Source organism: Fulmarus glacialis, unplaced genomic scaffold (assembly GCF_000690835.1).
Source record: "Fulmarus glacialis isolate BGI_N327 unplaced genomic scaffold, ASM69083v1 scaffold44245, whole genome shotgun sequence".
NCBI lineage: Eukaryota > Metazoa > Chordata > Aves > Procellariiformes > Procellariidae > Fulmarus > Fulmarus glacialis.
In genome coordinates, this window is record NW_009215808.1 from 1,635 (window position 1) to 12,756 (window position 11,122).

Consider the following 11,122-nt stretch of genomic DNA (forward strand, 5'->3'; position numbering starts at 1 on the left):
ATTGGGTGGGTGGGATGGCAGGAGCTCATAGAGCCTATGAGCTTGGTCCCCACAGTCTGTATGGGAAGTTCTGCTTGTAGGAGAGCTGGAGCCTAATTGGGCACATTTGGGGTGTTGATCAGCTGAGTGCTACAGGAAACAAGGCGGAAGCAGCTCTTCCCTCCTGCCAGCAGCAGCAGCTCTTGCTGGACCCATTTTTTGGGCAGGGGGTAGCAAAAATACGAGCTCACACTGTTTTCAGCATCCCCAGGGCACTACTAATTAACTAGACACATGCTGCAAAGCAGATGCAAGCAGCGATCAGTAACAAATGAAGACCGTGAATACAGCTAAGAGTACAGCAAATGTGGTCATCAAGGAGCCAGCTGTGCCTCGGAGTGTGATGTTGCTCTTGGAAGGCCTCTCAGGTTGGGCTGACACAGGTCACCGGGTACATCCCGGGCACAGGGCACCACCGCCAAAATGAGTGATCAAAGTCATTTCCCAGCAAGGTGCACCCAGGAGTGTCCAACAGGGACCTGGTGTCCACCCTGCCTTGTTAAGAGCTTTTACTGTTAAGACCTTTCTCTTTTTTTATGCTTCAAGAGTTTTTACCTGTTGTCTGCAAGCACAAACAGTGCTAGCAGAATTTGGAGGGGACAAAAATGTATTGGGCCAGCTAAGCATGGCAAGTGCGGATCATGCAGGCTGGGACGTTGCAGCTGTGACAATAAACGATGCCCTTAAAAACTTACCAAGGTGGACTGTGGTGGTGGAGAAGAACTTGCGGAGGATATCTTTGTGAAGAAGGACTCTGTCCACCCACCACAGGATGGTCTTGGGCCAGACACAGCAGAGCGAGCTCCTGGGCCACATCACTGTGAGGGTTTGATCGGGTGACCGTTCAGTGGCAAGGCTGCTGGAGCTCTGCCAGGGAGGCTAGCTCCAGAGCAGGGTGGGGTTCGCAAGGCTGCAAACCTTCTGTTGTGGTTTAACCCGGCAGGCAGCCAACCACCACACAGCCGCTCGCTCACTGTGCCCTCTCTGGTGGGATGGGGGAGCGCATCAAAAAAAAAAGGTAAAATTCCTGGATTGAGATAAAGACAGTTTAATAGACAAGAACAGAAGAGGAAGGGAAAATAATAATAATAATAATAATGATAGAATATACAAAATAAGTGATGCACAATGCAGTTGCTCACCACCCGCCGACTGATGCCCAGCCAGTTCCCGAGCAGTGGTTGCCGCCCCCCAGCCAACTCCCCCCAGTTTATATACTGAGTATGACATCGTATGGTATGGAATATCCCTTTGGCCAGTTTAGGTCAGCTGTCCTGACTACGCTCCCTCGCAGCTTCTTGTGCACCTGGCAGAGCATGGGAAGCTGAAAAGTCCTTGACTAGAGTAAGCACTACTTAGCCGCAACTAAACCATCAGTGTGTTATCAACATTCTTCTCATACTAAATCCCAAACACAGCACTATAGCAGCTACCAGGAAGAAAATTAACTCTATCCTAGCCGAAACCAGGACACCTTCACGTCCAGATGACCCGTGCCATAAGTAATGGCGGCAACCAGCCTTAGCAGTTCTGCCACATCTTTGAGTCCGTACTACAGCTGGGCACCAAACCTCGCTGTGCAAATGTTACTGAAATGACACCCATCGACCCACCTAGACCTTCTTTCTGCCCTCAGGAGGAGACCAGACCTTCTTTCAAGGCTGACCTGTGTCATCCCTTGCTTGTCTGGTATCTTATAGAGGCTGACGAGCTAAGAAAGACATTGTGATGTCTCAGAAGAGGATCTGAGCAGCCCTGCATACTAACCTGGCCTCAGTGCCTTTTGAAGGTTTCCCTTGTTTTCTCATTTCCATTTGATTCTGAGCTGTTAATTCAGCAGGTTCACAGGAGGGGGTGATGGCACTTTGTGCCAAGTTGCAGGAGCCAGGGAGTGGTTCTTTTCTTGCTCAGGGCAGCGTCAGAGCTATTTCAAAACCAATGACCTGTTTTTCGGATGCTGTGTCTAATATTGCTGAAAGGGGCAATGTTTGTTTTTCCTTCATGCTTTCTTATTCCTTCTTCCTCTTTTAACAAATTCCTCTTTTCTCACTTCCCCATGTGCGTCCATGTTGCAAGGCCATGACTCCATTGGGTTTTGCTCCAGGGCCGTGCTGGGGGGAAGGCGTTATGAGAAATGACAGCATTAATGAACATGATCTCATTGACACCACAGAAGAACACTGAAAAATCACTCCCTGAGAGCGATTTAGCCAACTTTATGGATGGCATAAATTTCTGGGATCAGGAGATGTGTTTTGAGGCAAGAAGCGAGTCGTGTGAGCAGCTAGAACAAGCACTGTGAGAACGTGCTTGTGAAGTACAGGGTCTCTATCATGCTCTGAAATGCTGGTGTAACTGAGGATAACAAGTGCTTACAGAGTTTGGATGATGTGCTGGGAGTCCTTCCCTGCACGCCAGTTAAGAAATTAATGTGCAGTCATCTCCCCATGGTCATTAATTAAATGTGCAGTCATCTCCCCATGGTCAGAACCCCCACCGATAGCATCACGTCCTGGCCCTCCTCCCTGTGAGGGACTGACTCCAACACTCCATCCTTCTTCCTTGCCCTGCACATTGTGCAAGAGCCAGCCTGATGGTTTTCACAATGGCAGGCTGGACCTCACCACACAGTGCGAGCCAGCCCCTCTGCTTCCCTCGGAGGTGGGACTGCGTCTCTTCTTGGATGTCAGTCACCTGTGCCATGATGTTGGAAACCCTTGCTTCTTGGAAACGCTCCGCAGGAAAAATCACTACATTAAATACTTCATTTCCTTGATGAATCAGTTAAATATAAAGCAAGTAGTAACAGACTTTTTTTCCCACATACCTGGCACACCTTGCTAGTTAATTAATAGAAATGGTCTTTTTGCTAATTTTGATTCCAATTTTCATACAAATATAGCTCAACACAGAAGCTGAAAAAACTCACATCTAGTAAAAACTAAATGCAGTGCTTGAGATTTTCCAGTGTCACATAGATATAATCATATAGGTCGAAGAGTCTGCATAAACACTACATCAAGCTTTGCAGCAGTTCAGCTGAATGCATAGCGATACAGTGCAAGTTCCCGTTCTGCTGACTTCCACATTTAGTCCAAAAGCTATGTTTATTGGAATCCAAATTATTTTTGTAAGAGCATGCCAGCACCCGTCCTGAGTTAGCCCACACATCCAGGGTGGCTGCCCTGGCCCCGGCTGCTCGACTCCTGGGACTGCAGCAGGGTCACTCTCTCAGGCTCTGCCTGCAGTGGGACAGCTGCGGGAAGGGCACGTCCCCCTGGGGCCACCATCCTCTGCAGCCGCTTTCTATAGGGTTTGAGGGCTCCCTTCCTTGTGGCTGCCATGCACCAGTCGGTCACAGGGATGCTTTTTGTCTTGCAGGAAATGTTGCGTGACTGCTGCCTCCGGCTGCCAGTGGCGATCTGGGTGCTGCTGCTGGTGATGACAGGTAAGCCTGACCTGCCCTTTCTCGCTGCCTTCCCCCGGAACCTTACATGGGCAGTGAAATAGTGGGGGAACCCAAATGCTGCCCAACAGCAGCAGGAACGTGGCATTAAGAGGCGTGCAAGGGCCAGATCCTGCATTTCCCAGGATCTGGAGTTAACTCGAGCTGGCTCAGCTGAGGGACAACAAGGTGGGCGAGGACCCTGCCAGGGCCCCCAGTATGGGTTTTATAGGCAGGGGGGGCTCAGGACAGCGTAGGTGCCTGGTGCTGGGTGTCAGAGCACCCCATGGCTGCCACCACTGCAGACCGGCCTCCCCCACATCCCCCCCACACCAACTCTGTCTTCTCTCCGTTTCAGCCTTTGCAATGGAGTGCCCCAAGATCAAGGTGGGGACGTGCAAGGACTGCATCCAGTCTGGTCCCGGCTGCGCCTGGTGCAAGAAGCCGGTAGGTCCATGTAGCCTCTCGTGCTGTCAGCCCCCAGCGGTCAGCTAACAGGCAGTGGGATGGTCACCATGCCCACCCAGCTCTGCCTGCAGTGGAGAGGGGGAGACTGTGTCATGGGAGTGTTTCATGTCCTACATGGTGGATGGGGCCAGGAGGGATCTGACAGACAGGACCCTTCAACCTTCCTTTCTCCATCAATACCCTTGAGACCTGGTTTGAGAGGTGGGTCATCTTGTAACAAGCCCATTCACCTCCTGCTCTTCTGATTTTTCCCTGCTGATGTTGCAGAGTTTTACCAAAGCTGGCGAGCCAGACTCCATCCGCTGTGACACCATCGAGCAGCTGCGGCAGAGGGGATGCCCGCACAACGAGATTGAGTTTCCAGTCAATAACATTACAAAGACACAGGACAGTCCCTTAAGCAATGACATACAGCTGACTCCCCAGGAGGTGCACCTGAAACTGAGGATAGGTACAGGCTGCCTGGTGTTCCCAATGCCCTTCTGCTCGCCCTTAGGCTCAGCTGGGACAGAGTGGCACATCGCAGCCTGCATTTCCTCCCCTTTTCTTCCGAAAGAGAGGAGGATCCCAGCAGGGGGTGGGTGATGGGGCAAGATATGAGCCACAGCATGGCAGCTGATCACAGCATCCCTGTCCTGCAGGCCAGCCCGCTGTATTTGAGGTGAAGTTTCGCCGCGCCATGGGGTACCCCATTGATCTCTACTACCTCATGGACCTCTCCTACTCCATGCTGGATGATCTGGAGAAGGTGAAGAAGCTGGGAGGGGAGCTGCTCAGGGCGCTGGAGAGCACTACCCCTTCTCGCCGCATAGGTGAGCCTGCCTCCGGCACGGGCCCCCGGCACAGCTGTTTGGTGCCAGGAAGAGCCACGGGGCTGGAGCGGGATGCAGGCAGCAGGCAGCGTGACCTGTCCTCTGCCAGGCTGGAGAGTGTGCCGGGGCAAGGGACGTGGACACGTACATGGGGCCGGCAGATTGTCTGTGCCCTGTGCCACAGGGATGCCTGCCGGTCCCTGCCTGTCCCCGCCCCTGATGCTACGGTCCTGGATGCCCTAGGCTTTGGCTCCTTTGTGGACAAGACAGTGCTGCCTTTTGTGAACACGCACCCTGAGAAGCTGCAGAACCCCTGCCCCAACAAGGACAAGCAATGCCAGCCTCCCTTCGCCTTCAAGCACATCCTCTCGCTGACCGACAACGCCAAGAAGTTCGAGAGTGAAGTGGGGAAGCAGTTTATCTCGGGGAACCTGGATGCCCCAGAGGGGGGGCTGGATGCCATGATGCAGGCGGCAGTGTGTGGGGTGAGTCCCCCTGTCTGCCCCATTGCCGGCAGCTATGGGCAGGTGTGAGGGCTGCAACCCGTGCTCACGCACTGTCCCTCAGGAGGTGGCTCTGCCCCTCTGCAGGTGGGCTCTGGAAGCCCATCGTATATAAGTCCTGATTCAGCAGGTTACTCTGGGGGGGTACAAGAGAGCATCATACCCCAGGCTCCTGACCCTGATCTCCTGCAACCCACCTCCTCGTGCCCCCTGCCCCACACCGTAGCCGACATGAGACTTGCTGTGCTTTGGCAAGGGCCGTACCGTGCCCACTGGCATCAGCCTCCCAGCCCTGCTCAGGGACAGGTCTCCGTGCCGCTTGCAGGACTTGATTGGCTGGCGCAATGTGACCCGCTTGCTGGTGTATGCTACTGATGACGGCTTCCACTTTGCTGGTGACGGCAAGCTTGGGGCCATCCTGACCCCCAATGACGGCCAGTGCCACTTGGAGGACAACATGTACAAAAAGAGCAATGAGTTTGTAAGTACCCAGGGGCTGCTCGGCAGCTCTGCACCCTCAGCCTTGCTCCTCCAGGCAGCAAAAAATGTCACATAACAAGCCTGTTGCTGAGACCACAAGGTCACAATAATCACCATAATTTGCGCCGTGAAACGCAAATTGTCCACCCTTCTGTTGGTTGGGAAGATCACACTGAGCGCAGCATCCCTCTCCCCACCTAGGACTACCCATCTGTTGGCCAGCTGGTCCAGAAACTTGCCGAAAACAACATTCAGCCCATTTTTGCTGTTACCAGTAAGATGGTGGATGTTTACAAGGTAAGGAGACTTCAGATGGTCCAGGTGCATCCCATACCTCCCCAGGAGGACAGAAACAGCTATGCGTGTCCTGCTCCACCGTCACATGGCAGGGACTGCTCATGTCTTCACTTTCCATTGGCAGAAACTCAGTGAGATGATCCCAAAGTCGGCGGTGGGAGAGCTGAACGAGGACTCCAGCAATATCATTGAACTCATCCAGGTGGCCTACAACGTAAGTGCTGGAGGAGGCTGTGTTTTGCCTGTCTCACAGGGTTCAGAGCAGGGAAAGGTTCCCATCGTGTGTCCTCACCATCAGAGAGCAGTTGGACCAGGGCTTTGAGGAGAGGACATGCTGAGTCTCTCTGCCCACAGCAAGCAAGAGGTTCCCACCTCTCCAATGCTATCACCTGCCTTTCCAGAACCACACCAGGCAACTGAGACCCCAGCCTGGGGTGCTCCCTGCCCCTATCCCCTGAGCTGGGGAGAAGCCCTGACCTGCAACCACACACGCAATTGCTACGGTCTCCTCTTGGACTGATGGCACTTTCTCCACCATTTCCCCACAGAACCTCTCCTCACGGATCATCCTGGACCACTCTACCCTGCCAGATGTCCTGGATGTCAAATATGACTCCATGTGCAGTAAGGGTATGGATGCAGTCTTGGATGAAGCAAGAGGGCAGTGCGACAACGTCAAGATCAATGATGAGGTACGTTCCCGCGTACTGGGAACGCCCTGCAGCTCGGAAGGTTCCTGATGCCCATCCTGTTTAATGGCAGGAATCCAGCTTGTTGTTCCAGGTTTTCTGGTATTTAATGCCAAGAGTGTCCAAAATGCTGCGTGATGGGAGAACCCTCCGTTGCGCTGGATGTGCGTGTGTGCTCAGCCTGGGGCCGATACCACCCTCCTATTGCTGAAGCTACCTGACGGCCTCTGGCCCTTCCCTTTCTCACTCTGCACTTTCTAGGTCACCTTCAAAGTGAAGGTCACGGCCAAGGAATGCATCAAAAGCCAGTCCTTCACCATCCGGCCGCTGGGCTTCACAGACACCCTCACCGTCCACCTGGACAGCAACTGCAACTGCAACTGCAACGAGCAGCCCGACCCAACCGCCTGCAGTGGGAAAGGCAGCATCGTCTGTGGGATCTGCAGGTACATGGTGTCCCCTCAAAACACTATTTCAAACGCTGCCAGAGCTGGGGAGCTGCTGGGAGAAGGCCGTTGGGCCAAGCCAAGGGCAGCTGCGTGGTGCGCTTGGTTTCTCCAAGCACCTCTGCGCCTGGAGAACGTGGGACCGGGTGAGGGCTCAGCAGAGGGATGTACACGTGGTGATCAGTCGTGGCCTGGCTCTGCAGCTTTGCACCAATTTTCTTATTCAGAGAGGTGGTTTACGTTCATGGAAGCAGGGGACATGAGCTCTCTCTTCTGTTGCTGGAGTCTCTTCTGCTTTCCTAAGGGCACCACCCACTTGTCCATCCAACTATCCATCCATCCATCTAACTATTCAACCATCCACCAACCCACCCATCAAGCAGACAGATTTCTGTAGAAATCTCTTGAAATCCCACTTCGGAGCTGTAGTTCATGCAGGTCTTTAAGTGCAATTATTGCTTCATGGCCCCTCAGTGACAGGGAGAGGAAAAGACTGGGTTTTTTCAGGAAGTACTCAGATCTTGGCAAGGGTTTGGAAATTATAAATGTAACAATAATTTCTGGACAATCGTTTGGTGTTGTAAATATGACCAGCGGGGAGAGCAGTGTTTCTGAGGTTTCCTCCTGATCAGCTGCCCTGCTCCAGCACAGAGTTAGCACCAACATGCCATGGTTGGGTTTCGGTGAGGCTGTCCCAGATTTGCTCTGCTTTGGCTGAGGTCTGGGCCCCACACGTGCCCCACAACATTTCTTGTGGCTGCTGACCCAGGCTCACTCCTCTCCTTTGACGGCAGTTGCAATTTGGGTTACACGGGGAAGAACTGCGAGTGCGAAACCAAAGGCAAGACCAGCAAGGAGTTGGAGGGCAGCTGTCGGAAGGACAACAGCTCGATCATCTGCTCGGGGCTAGGGGACTGTGTGTGCGGGCAGTGCATCTGCCACACCAGCGACGTGCCCAACAAGCAGATCTATGGCACCTTCTGCGAGTGTGACAACATGAACTGCGAGTTTCACAACGGCTCTCTCTGCGGCGGCAAAGGTGATGCATCTGTGTGATGGGTTCTCCACTGGGGCACTGTTTAGAAAGATTAAATCCCCAGGGAGATGCTGCCTTTCCTTGCCAAAACCCAAGTGGGTGGGTTTGGGGGTCCTGGGTCCCACCTGCAGGACCTCCTCGACCATCCCATGGAGGGTAGCATGGAGAGCACGGGGTGGGTGATGCTCTCCAAGCACAGGCAGAGGGAGGGCGACCTGGGTCTCTATAGGATCCTGGTCTGAAAGGGCTTCCCCCACAGACCGTGGGAGATGCGACTGCGGGGAGTGCAAGTGCATGCCTGAGTACCAGGGCAGTGCCTGCCAGTGCAAGAAGTCGACGGACGGCTGCTTGAACATCCGTGGCAACGAGTGCAGCCACCGCGGGAACTGCCACTGCAACCGCTGCCAGTGCCAGGGGGGATACCAGCCCCCCTTCTGCCAGGAGTGCCCTGGCTGCCCCTCACCCTGTGGCAGATATGTGTGAGTGACACGCGCGGAGGCGGCATGGGGGGCAGCAGGGATCCCCCCTACCTCCCAGGCAGGCGCAGGCAAGCCCTTGCCTGCCCTGCCCAGGCAAGCCCTGGGCGCAGGCAGAGCCCAGCCGCAGCCAAAGCCAGGTGAGAGGGCCTCTGCCCCTGCAGAGGTGAGCTGTGGCTGCCTGTTTTGCAGCTCCTGTGTGGAGTGCAAGGCCTTCGAGAGCGGCCCCTTCGAGAAGAACTGCTCCCAGGCCTGCCCCTACATCTGGCTGGACAAGAAGTTGACAGTGGCGAGCAGGCAGTGCAGAGAGAAGGACTCCCACAACTGCTGGATCTCCTTCAGCATGGTCCAGGAGGACGGCGAGGAGATGTATAGCGTCAACGTTGATCCCAAAAAAGGTACCCCAGCCCTGCTCCTCCTGTCCCTCTGCAGGCAAGTCTGCGATGGTGGCCTTGCTGCCTCACTGGGGGCCGCAGCCGGACACCGTCTGTCTGCCCCACAGAGTGCCCAGAGCCTCCCAATATCGCACTGATTGTGGGAGGCACCGTTGCTGGCGTGGCCCTCATTGGTCTGGTGCTCCTGCTGATCTGGCGGCTCTTGACGGAGCTGTTTGACCGCCGGGAATACCGCCGGTTCGAGAAGGAGAAGTCCAAGGCCAAGTGGAATGACGTAAGAGAGCCCATCCGTGGAGGTGGGGTGTCCTGGGATGCTCACATACATGCGGTGGGGACATCTGGAGGGGACATCCTCTCCAGAGGCAGCCATGGCAGACCGGAGCTCTCCCCATTGGCTGGTTTTGCAGCCCAGCTGGATTTTGCAGGGGGGCTAAAGCAGCCTGTGGGCTCTTCTGCCAACCCTGTCTGCACCGTCAACATTGGGAGGGGTGGAGTGGGTAACGCTCCGCTGAAAATCCAATACAGCACAACAACACGGGCCTCTCACCCCTCTCCCTCCAGGCGGATAACCCCCTCTTCAAGAGTGCCACCACCACGGTCGTGAACCCCAGGTTCAATGGGCAATGAAGCGGAGCAACACCCAGCAGTGCTAGGACCCACCATTAAATAAGGAAACGCCAAGCTAAGGAAATCTTAAACTAAGGCTCCCACCTCCTCTTCTTTATCCTGTTGGTTTGTTCCCTTCTTCCAAGAGGCCACCAGCATGTCAGGCACTGGCTGAGGGGCTGCACCATGCCTGTCTCCTGGTGCAGCGCTCAATGGTTGGGTTAGGGGAACTGGGAGAAGGGAACAGCCGCAGCTTTGCCGTGGATGGGACTGCAGAGCAGGTCTCACCAGTGGGCACACACAACGGCTCCCATACCGGTTACCGACTGTCTCAGGTCTTGATGCTAGCTTTGCCTTCCGGCAGGAGCTTCAGACACCAAGCCCCAAAACCAGCTGAGTGCACAGAGTGCTTCCAGGTTTGATTTGGAGCTGGGATTTCAAAACTGCCATTTCCCTTCTGCTCTAGCAGGACCTGCTCCCAGGCTGGTCCATGCCTTCCCCTGCTGCACTGGTCTCCACCATTATGTTTGCATTAGTTTCTAAAGCACTTACTGCTGAGTTGGACGTGGAGGGTCCTCCAGGCTGGCGGTCTGCTCTGGAGGTTGCAGTGAGGTGATGGGCCCTAAGGGCTAGTGAGCACCTGTACCCAGAGATGAAGAGCAGCTGGGGAACATGCACGGAATCTTTTTTCCAAATCATCAGCTGCTCCCCTGTATTGCTCCCCTCTCAGACCTACCTCGGACATGGGTCTACTTAGGCTCCTGCAAGCTTGGCTTACCTCCACCAGGCCTTGAGCTCTCTGCATGGCAAGGAGACAAAGGAGCAACCATTTGGACTATGAAACATCAGCACCAAACACGTGAAACGTTGCCTGCAGCTCAGAGCTCGGCCACAGCTTCTTCCACCACCCCCGGGGCTCTTTTCCCTGCTCTGTGAGCACATCAGACGTTCAAAAGACCCGGTAGTACCCGGAGCATCTTCAGCTCAGCACTTTTCCAAACCATGCACAGCAGCTAATTGCTCTTACGTTGTGGGGTCGTTCCCGTGAAATAGCGGTACAATTCCATATTTGCTTTAAGTTTGGGAATAATTTGCGTATAGCTGTATTATGTCACATCTTCATTTGCTCTTTGAAGAGGTTTAACGGTAATAAAAATTAATATATAAAGTAAATACATCTGTCCTGCTAAGAATCAGGTGCAAGGGCAGCTGAAGCATTCATTGGAGAAACTACAGCAATTGCCCATACAGGATGCAATGCCCATTGCCAGGGACCCAGGCAGAGGCTGTTGCTACTTGAACGTGAAGAGACTATCTATCTCCCCCATCAGCAGCTGCAGGTCTTACTGCTGGTGTAGTATGTGCAGTGCAAGTACAACCACATACATGCTTCGGAGGACAATTAGAGAAAATTGATGAGGGATCCAGAG

The 11,122-nt window shown here is 54.2% G+C and overlaps 1 protein-coding gene across 1 annotated transcript; it reads left to right on the plus strand.

The window, feature by feature from the left end:
• The first annotated feature begins 3,423 nt into the window (after positions 1-3,423).
• Positions 3,424-9,713, plus strand: ITGB2 (integrin, beta 2 (complement component 3 receptor 3 and 4 subunit)). Its single transcript, XM_009579057.1, has 15 exons — positions 3,424-3,487; positions 3,843-3,931; positions 4,220-4,403; positions 4,594-4,764; positions 5,008-5,249; positions 5,593-5,748; positions 5,949-6,044; positions 6,169-6,258; positions 6,593-6,736; positions 6,995-7,179; positions 7,974-8,218; positions 8,475-8,694; positions 8,884-9,089; positions 9,194-9,360; positions 9,648-9,713. Exons 1-15 carry the CDS (start codon positions 3,424-3,426, stop codon positions 9,711-9,713), a joined length of 2,325 nt encoding a protein of 774 aa, XP_009577352.1.
• Positions 9,714-11,122: the final 1,409 nt, after the last annotated feature.